Below are 19,289 nucleotides of genomic sequence, written 5' to 3' on the forward strand. Positions count from 1 at the left end.
TTAGTCGTCCACCTTAAATCACTGTTTTAGCTTAACTGTCCACCTTAAATCACTGTTTTACCTTACCTGTCCACCTTAAATCACTGTTTTACCTTACCTGTCCACCTTAAAGGAGCTTGAGGCAAGAATAAGAAATGAGACTCATTAGCGCCACGACGACCGTCGGGGGTACTGCAGCCAACAGCGAAGCCGGCACGGGAGAACGCGCATGCAGCGTCATTTGACGTCACATCCGCAGGACAGCGCGGGAAATTCCGGCCCGGAATTGCAGCACATTTTGCAGCACACAGCCTGTTCAAGGCAACGGAGAGATACACTAGAGGGCTCATTCTTTCTTATTTTTTGTTTGGAACGCTTCATCTGACATTATTACTAGAAAACTTAAAACGTATACGAATTTTTTTCATAAATCCTGCCTCAATCCTGCCTCATGCTCCTTTAAATCACTATTTTACCTTACCTGTTCACCTTAAATCACTGTTTTACCTTACCTGTTCACCTTAAATCACTGTTTTACCTTACCCGTCCACCTTAAAGGTATTGTGACATGAAAAACAAATTTTTCTTGATTTTTTGTTGGGTGTCTTGACATCAATTACACCCAAAAAAAACGAACTTTTAACATTCAGTGTATTGTGTGCTTTCTGGGATTTTCCGCATAATTATGCAAAAACGGCGCATGTGGTTTGGTGGCGGAACGTGAAGTCACGCCCCGCTAAATCACCGCCCCCTCCACCAAGCTCCCTGCCTCCTCTCCTCTCCAGCGCACCATAAAGGCCGATTTATGGTTCCGCGTTACACCGACGCAGAGCCTACGGCGTAGGCTCTGCGTCGATTTAACGCGGAACCATAAATCAGGCTTAACACGGAGCTGTTTAGAGCTTCTTCTGTTCTAATCACCGGAGGAAAACTGCTAAGAAGACCCGCGGCCACTGACTGGACTTAAGATAAGGGGACACTGCGGCTTGCATGCCTTTATTTTTGTGATTGTTTGCTGTGGACTGCTTCGCCGTGCTCCTTTTCCGTGCATGCTTCGCCTGTCGCTCCCGGCTTAACTCTCCGACGCCGCTGTGAGCGTATTGCTTGCGGGGAGCTACGGTCCTCTGGTCACGGACTTCATCCCCGGGCTGTAGTCGCCCTGTCTGGGCTGTGTGTGTGGGTGTTTGTGGTTCGGTGTGCGCGCGTGTGTGTGGAGACGGCAGAAGTGTGTAGCAGTTGGGTTGGAGGAGGTTTGGAGGAGGAGCGGGGCAATGATTGACAGGAAAGGGAGAAAAGGATGCTTTTTTTCACGGCGCAAAAAAACACCGTCATAAAAAGCGAGGCATGGAGTACTGGAGTGAAGTTTTTCTTGTTACACCCTTTTAGACACATTTGAGGGATGTTGGCCAAGACTTTTAATAGTGTTAAAAGCATGTTAAAAATGATGTCACAATACCTTTAAATCATTATTTGACATTACCTTTCCACCTTAAATCACTATTTTACCTTACCTGTCCACCTTAAATCACTGTTTTAACCAACCCGTCCACCTTAAATCATTATTTTATATTACCTTTCCACATTAAATTACTGTTTTAGCTTACTTGTCCACCTTAAATCACTGTTTAACCTTACCCGTCCACCTTAAATCCCTGTTTAACCTTACCCGTCCACCTTAAATTACTGTTTTACCTTGACTGTCCACCTTAAATTAATGTTTTAGATTACCCGTCCACCTTAAATCACTGTTTTAGCCTACCCGTCCACCTTAAATCACTGTTTTAGCCAACCCTTCCACCTTAAATGATTATTTTACATTACCTTTCCACATTAAATCACTGTTTTATCTTACCATATCTCATGATACCTGTGATGCTACCTTCTGACTAAATCTGACCGCAACCACAACATCTGAACTGAGGACTTCTGAAGCTCTGGTCAGCGCTGTCGTAGCCTCAGTCCGGCTAGGCGCTCTGGCAGAGCAGCCGACTGCAGACCTGATCCTTCCTTAGTTGGCATGTAAGGGTCCGGGGAGACGGCTGCTCCTGGTCCAGTTGTTGGCAGTTGCATCCGTGCAGGCTGCCAGTTTTGGCCGTAGCCAAAGCCTCGGCTCTTAGGCGAAGGTTGTGAGCCATTCATTGGCTTTTGCCCCTTGACCCTTCCTGGCTAGCCCAGAGCTTGTCTCTGCAGTCCTATCATCTTCGTAAAGATTGTGTTTTCTTAACTCGCTGCTCGGATGTCAGGTTAAAACAAAATGCAATGTTGCTCTGAAGCTAAAATGATGAGAGCCCCGACAACAAACAGGTTTTGGCCCGAACTTGGCCCATATCTGCAGTTCTCTTTGGGCCACATTTGGCCTTGACTGACAACATTGTAAATCAGCCAAACATCTGCCAGATGTGGACCGATTCAGCACTTTGTTTGGCTCCTTTGGGCCCCACCTGGCCATCACATCTGGATCATGTGTCGGATGCCAGAACACAGGCTTGGCCCAGTTCCTGAAATCAGGGACAAATCTAGCCCTCGTAGCACTTGCCGGTGCTGTTACTGAGTCGTAAGTGAGCCAAATTCTTCTGGAATTATTTGTTCTATCTGTGAGATTAGCATGCCTAAAACAATATTAAAATAAATAAAATATTCAGCTGCAAAAACTTCAACCGCAAATAATCCAACCTCAAAAAATGAAACCGCAAAACATTCCACCCCGAAGCCAAGGAATCTAGAATCAATTGGTTTTCCTTGGGTTCCCAGGCGTTGAGGTTGAATTTTTTTGCAGTTGAATATTTTAATTTAAAAAACATTCATATACATAATTTCAATGCATGTAAATATTCAGTGCTAGAAATTCAATCACTTTTTTCTTTCAAAATTCGATGTTACTTCCATGTAGGTGGCTCTTTGCAGAGTCAACGCAGAAATCGGCTGTATCAGATGTTACAGACCTGTCTGTTATGGCTCTTTTCCACTACTACCTACTCGGCCCGACTCGACTCGCCTCAGTTTGGTTCTTTCTAGGTTCTAACGTGCCAAGTAGATACTTTTCTGTAACTACTCTGCCGAGGTTCTAAGCGGCTGAGTCGGCTGTATCTGACATCATCACACTACAGGCCACCGATTGGTCGGGGGGTTGGAGTCAGACGTCTGAGTCAGAATGTGACATCAGCGAAAGAACGATATCACATCGCTCTTGACGGCTTCTTGTTCATTTTATTCGACAGGCAACGGCAGCAAAAGCCTGTTTCATGATCCAACTCTGAGGTGCAGATGTTCATGAACCTGGTGGCTGAGGAGAGAATTAAAAAGGGATCTAGACAGGCGATAAGGAACGATCAGATCTACCAGGAGCTCCGTCACTTCATAGCTGCTCGCGGCTACCAACGGACTTCTCAGCAGCGCCGAGACAAACAAACAAAAATTAAAAAGCGTTGCCGCTTGAAGCTTCTCTCACTCTCATTTTTTAACTTGATATCGAACACAAGCCACAGACCCAGCAGCACATTTATCATCTCCTCCAGGTTCTACATCTCTAGTGTTGTTGTCTTCTCCATTTAGATACACAATCAAATACGTCACAGCAGCTTCGCTCCAACCTCCAACTTCTGCTCCAGGTGCTGAATTGTTATGGAAAAGAAACCAGGCCGAGTAGAGTCGAGCCGAGTAGGTTCTAGTGGAAAAGTGCCATTAGAAATAGTTATTGATGGAGCCAGTTGTCACCCAGAATGTCACAAACACATTGCATTCTCACATCAGAGAGATGGTTTATGTATCAAAGGAAACATGCTGCAAAAGTGTGGGTAAGTGGTGCGTTTCTGGTATTTTTAACTAAATCAAACACGAGAGAGCTCTTTCTGTATGGGACCGATTCATTTGAATCCATCAATCCTGTGCAGACGTTCAGCCATGTACTCAGTATTGAATTTGTCATGAGAGCTGTAACATATTCAAACAAAACCAACAAACAAAAAAAGCAGATATAAAAGTAAACATGATATAACTACGGAACATGTAACAATTTCCCTCGAAGGATCAATAAAGTTTATTTGAATGAACACAAATTCCTTTATACTTGCATACTCTGAACTGTACATAGAAACTAGTAATATAATTACACTTCATAATACACACAACTGCAATATATCAGGAAAAATAGATAAAAAAAAACAAAACATGATCATTCACTCAATAATTGACAAAAGTTTTCTAAATGAAGAGAAACGTTTTGATCCGGCGATTGATCCTCAGTCGGGTCTGATCAGGGCTCTGGTCTCACAGATCCAGCGGTTTCTCATGGAGCAGCTCACTTTGACCCAGTTGGCCAGAGAACGCTGAGCTGGTTTACTCAGGGCACACAATTCCCAGGGGTCTGGTTTCTGGGAGGTCCAGAACCTGATGAATGAAAACATCACACTATGTAAGGCTGTGCACCGACGCTGCAGGAATAATAATTTACCAATTCCATTCTGGATACCATTCTATCCACATGTTAAAGGCGCCATCATATGCTGTTTTGATCCCTGTTCATATTGATCAATCACCAGCATAAAGTCATTTTACTTTGGTTGCAACTCAAAAACTCCCTCAGACCACATGTTCCTTACAAATGTGGCACCATTTTTAAAACAGCTTTCCAACGGCATTAGATTTATTGCTATGAAGCCCGTTTACGACAAAGAAATAATCTAGATATATATATGTATATGTTGTACCACAAACAAATTGTCCTTCGATAATTATTAATAATTAATAAAGTAGATTACTTATCAAGTTGAATTATCAAAATGAATTAATCAAAACGGCCACCTGACTTATCAGGAAAATAATAACTAAATAGCAGAATCAGTCTCAAGGTAACTTCCATACATGCCAGCCTGTTGCCAGTGGTGGCGTTACAGAATAACAGTGAAGGCCTTTGCAACCAACAGCTGTGACAAATATGTCTAAAATAAACACAAAAAACTCGTTCAAATTAATCAGAATTTATTGACACAAGTGTTAAAAGATGATAAAACAACACTTAGGATAAATTCCGATGCCTAAACTACACATGAACTAAACATCAAACACAAACTTCAGATCATCTACATGTGTATGTGTTAGTCAGTTTCTTATCGCGATACTACTAATGAATTATTTATTGAGTCAGGCACATTAAAATTCATAGATATATATTCATGTAAAAGCATTAGAAATATTATTTCAAATTAAGAATAAAAGCCTTCCTACATGTATTGTAACAAATTATAATTTAAGAAGGCTACGGGTCTTTGAAACATGTTATGTGATGACTAATGTCAAATACAGATGTGTTTCATTTTTGGGAGTCAAATTATGGAATGGACTTTGTGATGAACTGAAATTATGTAGATCTCTGTTGAGTTTAAAAAAAAATATTGAAAGACAAAATAATCAAGGATTAAAATGCAAGATGATTTGAATATAATTTAATTATGCAGAGCAATTTAGAGTAAATTATCTTTTCTTTCTTTTCTTTTGTTTTACTCCCTCCCACATGTTCCTTACAAATGTGGCACCATTTTTAAAACAGCTTTCCAACGGCATTAGATTTATTGCTATGAAGCACGTTTACGACAAAGAAATAATCTAGAAAAGGTCTACAAAACACAAATGTTCCTACTGTATGTATATATATATATATATATATATATATATATATATATATATATATATATATATATATATATATATATATATACACACACACACACACACGTGTGAGTGTGTATATGTGCATGTGTAGAGATTTCTCTTTCTGGTTTGTACTTATTTCCCCATCGATCACTGGTTTGGTAAAATCAGTGCCTGTTTCTGAAGTGCTGCAGAAAAAACCCACGGACGTCAAGATGGAGACTGTGTGTGTGTGTGTGTGTGTGTGTGTGTGTGTGTGTGTGTGTGTGTGTGTGTGTGTGTGTGTGTGTGTGTGTGTGTGTGTGTGTGTGTGTGTGTGTGTGTGTGTGTGTGTGTGTGCTCTTACATCACTGTGACATTGCTTCCATCAACCCACTTCCACGTCTGCTCTGCGTTTTTCTTTCTCAACCCAATCCAGTAACCGTGCTTTTCATCATTATATACTTCTGTGTGGTTGTTGATGAATTCCTGCATTTAAAACAAAGTTCAAGAAATAATAGATAATCAATTAAGTCTTTCCAAACAAGATGATTATAACATCATCCACTAGAATCGGTTAAAAAAAATACTAGGGATACTAGGGAGAAAACTAGGGATGTCCCGATCTGATCACGTGATCGGAAATTGGGCCCGATCACATTGTTTCAGACTTGATCGAAATCAGACGTTGCATCCCGATCAGGGATCAAATATATATTTCATTCTCATTATTTTGATCAGCCCATCAAACAAACTAGGCAAAAAATGCTAAAACAACTGGTATCAATCATCCTCACTGTCTGTTGACAAATTACAAAGAAATATGCAGAAATCTGCATTATAATATACTGTAGATACCCTTACCACAAAATAGAAATCCTGTAAATAAGTGAATCATTTGTAGTAATATTAATTGGACGCTGAGAGGCCTGTGTAATTATCAACAATCCCAGCTGGAAGGAAGACTCTAGGTCCTTCAAACGCAAACATTTTATTCTTTAAGCCAGAAAAGGACAGTAAGAAGTAAGAGTTCAGCCTAAAAAGCACATTACTGACTTACTTTATGACAGTGTTTCACTTTTATTTGCGTATTTGTTTACATGCCTGCTGGGTATTTTAAGTTGAGCTAATGTTTTTATTTAATTCAAATTTATGTTTAAATTTGCACTATTTTTACTAGTTAATAGTTGAACTATTATTACTTGATTGTTCAAGCTACTTCAAAGAAAACTGCTCTGTTTAAGTGCAAAATGATAAAATAAGGTGAATTAAATAAAAATAGTGGAAACCTGGATCTGTTTATTTTGAATTTGTGCATTATTTTAAATGTGTCACGAGAGTATCGGATTGGTACTCGATATAGGCAGATACTCAAGATCAAATGACTCAGAATCGGATCGGGTCCAAAAACACCTGGGACGTCCCTATTAAAAACTATGAACACTATGGGACTATGCTTACATAGAATCAAATGTAAAGAAATGCCCAATTAATCTGCAGGTGGACATTTGTACTAGAGGGAAGAAGAATGACGGTCACGATTGAAAACTCACGATGAGTGAAAATACCCCTTTTTTTTATTGTTCAAATATTGGAAAAAGTACCAATTTTCAGTCTTGCCTGTTCTCTGCGGCTGTCGATCACCACCAGATCTGCCTTGGTTTCCCTGCAGGATGTGAGGCTCCCCTCCCAGGTCTTCCACCGCCAAGAATACTTTTGTTTCCGAAACAGGTAACAGTTTGACTGAAACAGAACCCAGTTATCCAGGCAAGGTTTACACACTGGAAGGAAAAAGAGTAAACAAAAATCAGTTATGTGATTACGGTTGTAATCTTAAGTGAGAAGAGTCATAACAAAGTTCCTTGAACCTTTTATTAAAGACAGTGAAGATGATATGTATGTATGTATGTATGTATGTATGTATGTATGTATGTATGTATGTATGTATGTATGTATGTATGTATGTATGTATGTATGTATGTATGTATGTATGTATGTATGTATGTATGTATGTATGTATGTATGTATGTATGTATGTATGTATGTATGTATGTATGTGTATATGTATATTTATATGTGTGTGTATATATATATGCCCACTTGAAAAGCATGTAGAAGTCTGTAATTTGTATCATAGGTACTCTTCAACTGTGAGTGACAGAATCTAAAAAAAAAAATCCTGAAAATCACATTGTATGATTTTTAAGTAATTAATTTGCATACCAAATATTAAGTTCTGTTTTTCTGATGTATCAAATACTTATGTCATGCAATAAAATGCAAATTAATTACTTAAAAATCATACAATGTGATTTTCTGGATTTTTATTTTTAGATTCCATCACTCACAGTTGAAGAGTACCTATGATAAAAATTACAGACTTCTACATGCTTTTCAAGTGGGAAATCCTGCAAAATCGGCAGTGTATCAAATACTTGTTCTCCCCACTGTATCTTCTTTCCCCACATTCTGTATCTCATAGTTGAAGTGAACCTATGAAGAAAGTTACAGGCCTCCCTCATCTTTTTAAGTGGGAGAACTTGCACAATTGGTGGTTGACTAAATACTTTTTTGCCCCACTGTACATATGAGTCACAGGCAGCACTGGACGAAAAACAAGGACCTCAGTTTTATTTTCATTAAATTTAAAACGTTTAAAGCCATCCAGACAGTCTAGTAAACTTTTAAAAGAGTGGGAGTCGTTGTGTTTTGTAAATGTATGTAAATTTGTGTGTCATCAGCATAGAAGTGAAAAGAGAAGAATAGATCCCCGGGGGAGCATGTACAGGGAAAAGAGTATAAGCCCCAGCATAGACCCTTGAGGAACACCAACGGATATATATATATATATATATATATATATATATATATATATATATATATATATATATATATATATATATATATATAAATAAAACAATATACAAAACAACATACTTATAATCCCTTTTTCTTACGAAACTATAACTTGACTCTGATGATATTCTGATTTGTTTTTACATTAAAACTTTATTCTGAGAGTCAGATATTTTTCCCTCCTCAAGGTGGACCTCAAAAACCTTTTCAAGATACTAAAGATGACTTTTTTAGGGTAGATTAATACAGTTAAATCCTAGATGAGGGATTTTAGAGAGAGAAGTAATGAAAGAGTGATGACCTTTCTGCGGGCAGTGTTCCTTCACGGGGAAGTTGTCGTACTCCAGGATGACCCCGAGGGTCCAGTTGAGTCGGCCCCTCTCTCTGGTCAGCTCCTCCATCCGTCTCTGCAACGAGGCCTTCTCCGCCCACAGCTGCAGGTTCTGCGCCACTAAGGTGGAGTTCTGTCTCCTGTGCTCGTACGCGACTGCAGTCGGGGGAGAAAAGTTCGTTTCGTCACCCTTGGGCGACCTCGACAGTCCTTAAACACGTGGACGGGTGGACTTACAGTAGGTGCTGAGGAAGACGATGACCAACACCAGGGCGACGCAGCTAATTCCCAAACCTGCTGCTAGTAAACTCAGTGGAATACAAAGTGGAGCTTTCTTTCTGCTCTCTGAAAGAATAAAAACAATGAATTCACTCCTGTAATTGATAGTTAATATGAATGTTTTAGTCCTGGAAAACTGCAAATCACCTGTTATTAAGTGGGCATGCTGCGCCATCTCCTCCGTCTTCACCTCGTCGTAGATTATTTCCATGCTGTCTTGGGTTTCTGCAGAAAAAAAGATCTAAAATAGTAAACTAATATGGCGACTGGAACAGGAAACTTTCTGATTTATTTAGCTGATGCCTCCATAATAAGTAAGTAAGTAAGCACCTTTCACAGACAAGGTAATGCCACAAGGTGCTTCACAAAGAATAAAACAATACAATCAATGTAAAAATACAAAAAATCAAGACGATACAGATTAAAAGTTCCGGGAATAAGAGTACATAAAATCAAAATGATGGTTGTAAAACATCCGTCACACTACTGATGTTTAAAAGCTCGGAGAAGGAGGTGGGTTTTAAAAGCGTTGATGGAGTTCAGCGAACGTAGAGACAGCTGGTTAACTAGTTTACACAATATTTGTAACATGGTCCTCTGGGAACTTGCTAGAGCTTAGACCAGCAGTGTGGTACGTGGTTTTAAACCTGCCCCTCTCTTATCACTCTTACATATATGTTTTAAAAAAAAAGAAAGAAGATTAAAATGTTAAAATGTTTTACCAAACTTGGTATTAACCATTAAAAGGAGCTTGAGCTCCTTTTAAGAAATGAGACTCTCTAGCGCCACCGTTCACCACGACGGCCGTTGGGGGTACTGCAGCCAACAGTGAAGCCGGCACGGGAAAACGGGGAGAACGTGCATGCAGCGTCATGTGACGTCACATCCGCAGGACAGCGCGGGAAATTCGGGACCGAATTGCAGCACATTTTGCAGCACACAGCCTGTTCAAGGCAACAGAGAGATACACTAGAGGAATCATTCTTTTGGGTTTGGAATGCTTCATCTGACATTATTACTAGAAAACTTAAAGTGTATACAGATTTTTTTCATAAATCCTGCCACAATCCGGCCTCAAGCTCCTTTAATGTATATGCAGACAAGGGAGTAAAAATAGCAAACAAAAAATTGGCTGTTGTACATTACACCAGGCGCTGACGCATGTGGAGCTTTTTTGGTGATCTGCTGCGCCCAGGTGGCCTGGGCTGGTAGTGTTACATAGTGTGCCTTTTAAAACCCAGCAGATAGCACAAATGGTGCTGCATCATACCTGTCAAATCAATCAATTCTGGCCGGGAAACTACCGTATTTTACCTCTTTCCCACCGTCCTCCCGTATTAGTATTTTGCCATAAATTTCCCGTTTTATAATATAATAATTTTTAAACAGCAAACTGTCAATGGCCTCGCGAGAACTGCCACCTGCTATAACCCGGTTCTCGCGAGGTTAGCAGCAACAATAGGGACAAACTCGGAACAACAAATCAGAGATGGATGGATGTAACAAGAGAGAAGATATTTCTGCTAAAATAAATATGTCTAAAAATGGGAAACCGAAGGTACTTTCCTAAAGAGAAGGATGGATAGTGCTCAGTTACGCTTTCTTAAAGACGTGTAACTGCTATTATAGTGTCTCTCACTGGGGAAGTACCGATGTCCGTCAGCAGCACCAGGGCGGCACCAGAGACCCACATGAGTGAACATGACAACTTAAAAGAAAATGTAAATGTAAAGACAATCAATGCGTATATAAACTGAAAATATTTAAAATAAATAAATGTGCTTTAATTCAAATGTGTTTTCATTTAGGCTCTATTATAGGAGTTACATACATAGGAATTAGTGCTGTCAGGCGATTAAAAAAATTTATCTAATTAATTACAGGATTTATAATTAATTAATCAAATTAATTGCATTTTAATCTCATATCTGCTAAAGTTCCCCAAATAAAGATTTTGAATTCTAAGACATTACAAAATTGCAGTGCATGACTAATCAATTGAATACACTAAGAAGAGAAGATTTGAAATCCACATTTTTATTGGTGAAGTCAAGTGTGTTTCATAAATGAAATTCAAAAAGAAAAAATATCTTCCGGTCAGATGGTCGTGCATCTGTGCACGTTGGCCTGGGGGAGTGGTTTTAATACGGTTTGGTCATGACACCATTCCTCCTTGAGGCCCTCGTCTTCCACGATTGAAATTGACCTGCAATCAGCAGCAACCCACTTTGCGATTGAGTTTGTCAGTTTTTCTGTCGTGGCTTTGCTCATTCGTTTCCCACATTCTGCAAGTGTGGGTTGGCGAAGTGAGCTAGCGGTAGCACTAGCAGCTGTAACGTTTACAGTGGAACTTGTCCGGACATGTTTGGCGTTTAAGCGATAATTCCAGCTGGAGCAGCTCCGGTGATAGCAAAATTCTTTTTTCACAAAATGTACAAATCACCACGTTCTTGTTGATAGTCCCGTCTTCTTTCTTTTTATACATAAACTTGCCGTTCAAAGGCCCTAGCAAAGATTTGCTGGCCTTGCTCCCCTGAGTCGCGTCCACGTCTGTCACCCTGCTGTTTGTTTGACTAGCAACACAGGTGACCTGCCAAGTGGCCTACGGGTCCCTCAATGGGCCAAATTTAAAATGCTTGCACATTTTGCCACTCATAATTTATTGCATTCATTTTCATAACGCGTTAATTAGCAGTGTAATTTATTAATCTAATTAACTCGCTAAACTGACAGCCATAATAGGAATGTCCACAGCATTTCAGTTTCAACAAAGGACGGCCTGTCAGATCTTGAGCACCTATTTGTAGTTTGTAAGTGATTGACAGGAAGTTATCTCGTCTGTCTTAAAATGTAATACTGGACCTCGGTTGGGCTAGTGGGACAGCAGCGGAAAATGTCCCTTATCTTTGAATCCAAAACAGGTATGTGCTGTACGTTTACAATGGGGTACCAAGAGTTACACATAAAGTGGCCAGAAGGTACTTTTTGGGGATAAAACAAATGTTTCTCTACTGAGCAATGCATCATGGTCATGATCTCGGTATCAGAGGTTCCCAGCAGAACGTCGTAGGCGAACGCAACCCAACGATCAGAAACGTGCACCTCACCTTCACTGATTCTTGTCCAAGGGTTGATTGACAGATCCTTTAATCTGAGAGAATTTAATCTTAACTTGGTAGTTTTATAATGCAAAATTAACAATATCCTGCTTGATGACGCTTTCTCTTTCAAAACACATATTGAGAAACGTCATGGTGAACTGTACTGGGGAGTGGGACGGCCTTATCTGTTACCAGGAGGTCGACTCGCTGGTCCACTTTTATTTACAAGGCCATGGACCACTGCCCATTTACATTTGTAACTTGATCACACGGAGAAGTGTTGATTCTTATGATTTGTGCTCAAGCAATAATCTGTTGCTCACTGATCCAATTGCAAAAGGACTTGAAACTACGGGAAATTATCTCTTTTAATGATTTTAAATCCAGACTGAGAGCACATGAGACAGAAAACTGTAACTTTTTGCTGCCTCTTGGCCAGAACTCCCTCGAAAAAGAGGGTTTTAACCTCAACCTGGTTAAATAAACGTTAAAAAAAAATGTATTCTTTCAATGTCTAAAACATTTTTACATGTAAATAAAAACTAATACATGAACTATTCATCTTCTAAGATGATAAAAATGAAGTCTTGGCTAAAACACACAAAAAATGAAAAAAATATAACAAACAAACACGCAAACAAAGCTCCACGACTCACCGTTTGGAGAGATGGGCTTACTCTTAAAAGTCACATTCACGTATTGAATTTCTTCCTCCATCTTTTAGGACGCATCAAAAAGAGCAGATGTTATATTTTAAGGACAGAAACACAAAGTCAAACCACCACAGAGGCTTCAGAGTCATTCTCGGTTTTGTTGGGTCACAAAAATAGAGAAACTGACTGATTACAAGATCGGTAGTTCCTCTTTTCAGGCAGGATGTTGAAACTGAAGAATTTTTTATTTTATTTTATCCGGCTGATGCGTAGCCAAACTTGTGTCATTACATGTACACATGGACACATTTGCTGGTACCCTCCTTTTAAAAGGTGTTTCTCTCTTTAATGGTAGGATCCACCCGAATCTAAATAAAGGAACATGGTTTTTGTAACTAAGTTTATAATAATAACTTCTAAAAGTTGATGCACTATTTCAGTCTGAAAAAAATATGGTGTGTTTAAGATCCTCATCCGCCTGCATACGGAAGAGTATTAGGACCAGGCAGGAGAAAAATAAAAATAATATTTTAGAGGGGTAAGATTTTTTTTTCATTATGCACTTCGAGAAAAAAGTCGAAATGTCGAGAAAAAAGTCAAATTGATTTGAAACACATATCACACGCATGCAGTTGCATAACTTCAGAAACGTACCCTTAATGTTACACTCCAAGGATGTAAGTTAGCGAGTTACGGCTGCTGCTGCATAGCTGTCAGTCGCTCTCCTAACTGGATTTGATGGGCCAGAGGAGACATTTCAACTTTATTCACGAAATTGTATTTCAACTTTATTCTAGAAATTTCAGCTTTAATCACGAAATTTCGACTTTATTCTTGAAATTGTATTTCAACATTATTCTCGACATTTCGACTTTTTTCTCGTAGTGCGCAATAAAAAAAAAAATCTTCCCCTCTCAAATATTTTTTCTCCTGCATGGGCGTAATACTCTTCCGTAGGCTGCATGAGTCAGTGTGGACTAAGCAGTAAAAGTTTAGGACGTCTGCAACCTGGAGAGATTAGTTTTCACTGTTTCAGACTGTGTGAGGGAGGAAGTATTCCCCTCACTAGAGGATCAGATCAGCAGCGATTGTTCTGTTTCATTCCTTCCAGACTGCCAGTGGCAGTAAACAGAGTGGATATGTCTCCTCGCGCTCCGCGCAGGTCGAGATTTAATAACAACAGTGTCACGTGAGTGACGTGTAGGCTACCTGTGCGTCTATAAATACCGCCCGGTAGACTACATCCGGCCTCTTGAATCTTCTCGCTGTTGACCTGACGTACATCGCTGGTTAATCGCTCCGTAGATCCGTGTTTCGGATCTATATTTTCTGCAGGTTCGGGGAGGTAAGCTCAACTCTGGTTGGTGGTGTTTGACAGCCTGCCTGTGACTCTTGGTCGGAGCGCACGTTGTGCCCTCTAAGGCTGTGGCTGTCAAGCCATCTTACCTCTCCCTTTCTCCATCGGGAGGATCCAAGCGCCCGTGTGTCGGGCTGGCTCGCTCCCCAGCCACACAAACGGTCTTGAATTGTTTGTGCTGAGCTGATTCCTCCACATGCTAGATGTCCCAGCCGCGTTCAGTGGTCCGCCCACTGCTCTCGTCTGTTGGTTCCTAGCCTGGCTTGGTAAGTATTTTTTACTTAAGCTTTAAAAAAAAAAATAATAATAAAAAAAAAAAAATATATATATATATTAAAAAAAAAAAAAAAAAAGCTAGTCCAGAGGTTCCGGACGCGTTCTGTGGCGGCCACAGTTCTCGCTTGGATTGCCTGGCTCCACACTGAATTGTTTGGATTAAAAACAGTGGTGTGAGGAGTCTGTTAGATGTTCTGATCGAGTCTCGGTTCTCGCCCAGATTTCCTAACTTGACCCTTTTATTTTTTGGAGGAAGCGATGATGGCTTGTACATCGTGTGGCACTCTACTGTTGGTAGAGGATGGCCATGAATTGTGCCCCCAGTGTCTGGGGGTGGGGCACCTGAGGGAGGCCCTCTCCGACCCCTGCATCAACTGCAGCATTTTGCCGCTCTCGGTGAGAGAGGACCGGCTGCGTCAGGTGGAAGGCCTCCTCTTTAGGAGCGACCTCCCACCCTCTGGGCCCGCTCATGTCAGTGCAGGTTCCCGCAAAAAGCACCGGGACAAGCGCAGAGCGGGGCCCCATGACGAGCGCAGTGGCCCTACGCAGAAGAAGGCGAAGGATGCTCCCTCACGCAGTGAGATGGAGGATTTACGGGCTGAACTGGAGCAGCTTAAGGCCTTAGTGAGGGAGCGGGCTCTGCCCTCCCCACCTCTGGCGGTCCCCTGGGAGTCAGATTGTGGAGACGATGCTATGTCTACCAGGGCTTCAAACTCCATGTTTCAAGGCCGTGACAGTGTGTTTAGCTCTGGCGAGTATCCCTCCCCTGAGCTGCCGTGTCTGGTGGTTGACCCAGCTAGCATACAGGCAGAGGCTGGCTCGGAGACATCCCTCAGGAGCTCTGGGAGCACTGAGCTGGGAGAGGGCCCCTGCCCTTTGCAGGCAACACTGCGTGCGGCCCTGGCTAAGGTCGGGCTGGATGATGCGCCCGCTGCCCAACCGGCGAGCAACCCATTCTTTCGCCGGACTCCTGTAGCCCCGCCCTTTGATGTCCCGCCCTCGCCTGCTTTTTTGCAGGAGCTGCGGCGCTGCTGGGCAGATCCAAAGGCGTTGGCCTACCATGGCAAGGATGCGAGGACTTTGGCCTCCATGCGCCAGGCGGAGCAACATGGCCTGGTTCACATGCCTCCCGTGGACCCGTGTATCGCCTCACTGGTCCTTTCACCAGATGAGGCGCTCAGAGATAAGGCCCGCTGTCCTAGGCCTCAGTGCCGGGTAACGGATAGCCTTCTCTCGACGGCTTATGATGCGGCAGGCCGCATGGCTCGCATTGGGAACTCCCTCTCCGTGCTCCTCCTCGCCCAGTCCCAGATGTTGCAGTCGGAGCATGAGGGCGGGGAGTTGGGTGACACGAACGACGCTGCGCTCCAAGCCTTCGGGCTGATGACCAGAGAGCTTGGCCGCCTGATGTCCACCCTGGTGGTGACGCGGCGTCAGGTGTGGCTGGCGCAGGCACCCATGTCTGATGATTGCAGGCAGACGCTACGGAAGCTTCCGGTAGTGCCGGGCCAGTTGTTTGGGCCAGAGGCAGAACAGGCGTTGGAGCGCAGGAAGCAGTCGGGTCAGGCATCAGAGGCCTGGGGTCGTCGGAGTGCGAGCATGGGACCCCCAGCTCAGCACTCCAGGAGACGGGGCGCACAAGACCTGCGCCGCTCACATCCCCCGAGCCCCCCTCCGCAGCCCTGGCAGCACAGCCGGGTTGCTGGGGGTGGTGGGCGTCAGCCCAGGGGCGCACACCCTCCACCTCGCCGGTCTCAGCGGGTGCAGGGGCAACACCAGCGTCCCCCCAAACCCCCAAATAATCCTCGAGGCACTCTATGAGGGCCTCGGGCCGGCGGTGGGCAGGTTTTCACATCAGCACCTGGCCTATTGGGCAGCCCATTCTCCAGATGTATGGGTTTTGAAAACACTGTCCCAGGGCTACAGGTTGCAGTTCCGCCGCCGGCCCCCACCACCCTCCGGGGTCAGGGAAACCTCGGTCAGAGACCGCGGGAGGGCCCTGTGTTTGTCACAGGAGATAGCCAAACTCTTGGACAAAAAGGCCATCACAAGAGTTCACCCACATACACAGAGCAGTGGGTTTTACTCAACATACTTCCTCATTCCGAAGAAAGACACTTCTCTTCGGCCTGTGCTGGACCTTCGGGGTCTGAACCAGTACCTGAAGGTCCTCCCATTTCGGATGCTGCGTACACGCGACGTCCTTCAATCTGTCACTCCAGGGGAGTGGTTCACCTCCATAGACCTCAAGGACGCCTACTTTCACGTCCCAATACACCCAGACCACAGACGGTTTCTCAGTTTTGCCTTTCAAGGCCACGCCTACCAGTTCACCGTCCTGCCTTTCGGCCTGTCCCTGGCTCCTCGCATCTTCACCAGATGCATGAGGGCGGCCTTGACATCGCTATGCCTGTCGGGAGTAAAGATTCTCCCATATCTGGACGACTGGCTTATATGCGCCCCCTCGCTCCAGGAGGCGGAGCTGATGACATCCAGGGTCCTCACACATATCGAGGCTCTGGGCATGTCGGTAAATTGGGAGAAGAGCTTGTTGCGTCCTACGCAGCAGACCACCTTCATCGGCCTGTCCCTCGATTCCGTATCGATGCAGGCACGCCTTACTGCAGAGCGGGCAGAGCGGATTCAGGACCTGCTACGGTCCTTCCGCCTCGGGATGAGGTTGCCCGTCCACGCATGGCTCCGACTGCTGGGGATGTTGTCGGCGGCCTCGGCTGTGACACCTCTGGGGCTGCTGCACCTGCGCCCCCTGCAGATGTGGTTCAACAGCCTCCAGATGGACCCTCGCCTTCACAGGTGGGTCAAGGTCAAGGTTACACACCAGTGCCTTATTCATCTCCACCGGTGGCGGGACAGCACCTTTCTATTGCACGGTGTTCCTCTCGGCTCAGTCCCTTCGAGGCGAGAGGTGGTGACAACAGATGCCTCACCTCAGGGTTGGGGTGCGGTATGGCAGAAGAGGTCAGTCCAGGGGGTTTGGGGCCCTCTGTGGCGGGGACGGCACATCAATGTCCTAGAACTCCGGACTGTCTACTTGGCGCTGAGGCACTTCTTGCCCTTTCTCAGGGGCAAGCATGTCCTCGTCCGGACAGACAACACTTCGACAGTGTTTCATGTCAACCACCAGGGGGGAACCAGGTCGCTGGACTCCCTGAACGAGGCCCGGAGGTTGTGGATGTGGGCTCATCCTCAATTGGCCTCCTTGAGGGCAATGCACCTCCCTGGCAGAGCCAACGTGGTGGCGGATTCCCTCTCACGCCGGCAGCTGCCCCCAGGGGACTGGCGGTTGCACCCCCAGGTGGTGCGAATGATTTGGGATCGATACGGGGAAGCCCGTGTGGATCTGTTCGCCTCGGAGTGTACGACTCATTGTCCACTGTGGTTCTCCTTGGCAGAGACCAGTGCCCCGCTCGGGATGGACGCTCTCGCCAACACTTGGCCGAGAGGCCTCCTTTATGCGTTCCCTCCGATTCCCCTGGTGATGCCCACGCTTCACAGGGTGAGATTATCGGGTCACAGGGTCCTCCTGGTGGCGCCCAAGTGGCCCTCGAGGATTTGGTTCTCCACGCTCCTCAGCCTGTTGGACGGGGAGCCTTGGCAGCTCCCAGTACGGTCGGACCTCCTGTCCCAGCTGGGCGGGGAGGTATGGCATCCCTCTCCGAGCCTCCTTCAACTCTGGGCCTGGCCGTTGAGAGGGAAGGGTCATTCTTGACGCACCTTGAGCCCTCGGTATGTGAGACCTTGCAGAATGCTAGAGCTCCTTCCACAAGAAGGGTGTATTCGCATTGCTGGGCCGCTTTCTCCTCCTGGTGCAGGGATGGGGGTTTTGACCCGATCTCCTGTCCGTTACAAATTGTACTGCGGTACCTGCAGTATCTGTTTGAGGCGGGCCGGGCGGCCTCGACCTTGAAGGTGCACGTAGCGGCTATTTCTGTCCACCATGGCCACATCGATGGTAGACCAGTTGGTGCGCATTACTGGGTGGCACAGTTTCTGCGGGGTGCCAGGAGACTGCGCCCCCCCAGAGTGCAGCGTGCAGCAGCATGGGACCTGCCGCTGGTCCTGCAGGCCTTGGGCGAGGCACCCTTTGAGCCTATGGCAGGGGGGTCCTTGAGGACGACGTCATGGAAGACCGCCTTTCTGTTGGCTGTTACGTCTGCCAAGCGTGTGAGCGAGCTCCACGCCCTTTCAGTCAGTCCTACGTGCCTTCGGTGGAAGGCAGACAGCTCAGGAGTGACCCTGTGGCCAAATGTCGCTTTCCTGCCAAAGGTGTTACCCCCTGACCATGCCAATCAGGCCATAGAGTTGGCAGCATACCATCCTCCCCCGTTTGAGTCCCGGCTGGAGGAGCGGGCTAATTTGCTGTGCCCAGTCCGGGCGTTGCGGCTCTACCTTCAGGCAACACAGAGCTTTCGACGCTCTGAGCAGTTGTTTGTGTGCTACAGGGGGGCGCACAAGGGCCGTGCCCTGTCGAAGCAACGTCTCTCCCACTGGATTGTTGAAGCAATCAAACAGGCTTATGACGTGGCAGGTAGACCTGCCCCTTCAGGCGTTGTCTGTCATTCCACCAGGGGTGTGGCCACTTCCTGGGCGGCAATGAGAGGGGTACCGTTGTCTGAGATCTGTGCAGCGGCATCCTGGACGGTGCCGTGCACCTTCTCCAGGTTCTATCGCCTTAACGTGGCCTCTGGGTCCACGCTGGCTTCGGCCGTTCTGCCTTTGGCTTCTGCGGCTGACCACTAGGTGGGTGTTGTTCCTCGTGACAGTGCTGGTATGAGTCATCCACTCTGTTTACTGCCACTGGCAGTCTGGAA

The 19,289-nt window shown here is 44.9% G+C and overlaps 2 protein-coding genes across 2 annotated transcripts; one reads left to right on the forward strand and one right to left on the reverse strand.

Annotated features, from left to right (window-relative positions):
• Positions 1-4,078: 4,078 nt before the first annotated feature.
• On the reverse strand, positions 4,079-12,950 carry LOC133441141 (C-type lectin domain family 4 member M-like). Its single transcript, XM_061718535.1, has 7 exons — positions 12,828-12,950; positions 9,218-9,295; positions 9,029-9,136; positions 8,762-8,947; positions 7,225-7,385; positions 5,972-6,093; positions 4,079-4,365 (listed from the first exon to the last, which is right to left on the reverse strand). Exons 1-7 carry the CDS (start codon positions 12,886-12,888, stop codon positions 4,218-4,220), a joined length of 864 nt encoding a protein of 287 aa, XP_061574519.1. The 5' UTR covers positions 12,889-12,950; the 3' UTR covers positions 4,079-4,217.
• A 1,768-nt stretch (positions 12,951-14,718) lies between these two features.
• LOC133440653 (uncharacterized) lies at positions 14,719-18,256 on the forward strand. The gene is made up of 2 exons (XM_061717976.1): positions 14,719-16,023; positions 16,070-18,256. The coding sequence occupies exons 1-2, from the start codon at positions 14,719-14,721 to the stop codon at positions 18,185-18,187; spliced, it is 3,423 nt and encodes a 1,140-aa protein (XP_061573960.1). The 3' UTR covers positions 18,188-18,256.
• Positions 18,257-19,289: the final 1,033 nt, after the last annotated feature.

Source organism: Cololabis saira, chromosome 3, assembly GCF_033807715.1.
Source record: "Cololabis saira isolate AMF1-May2022 chromosome 3, fColSai1.1, whole genome shotgun sequence".
Taxonomy (NCBI): domain Eukaryota; kingdom Metazoa; phylum Chordata; class Actinopteri; order Beloniformes; family Belonidae; genus Cololabis; species Cololabis saira.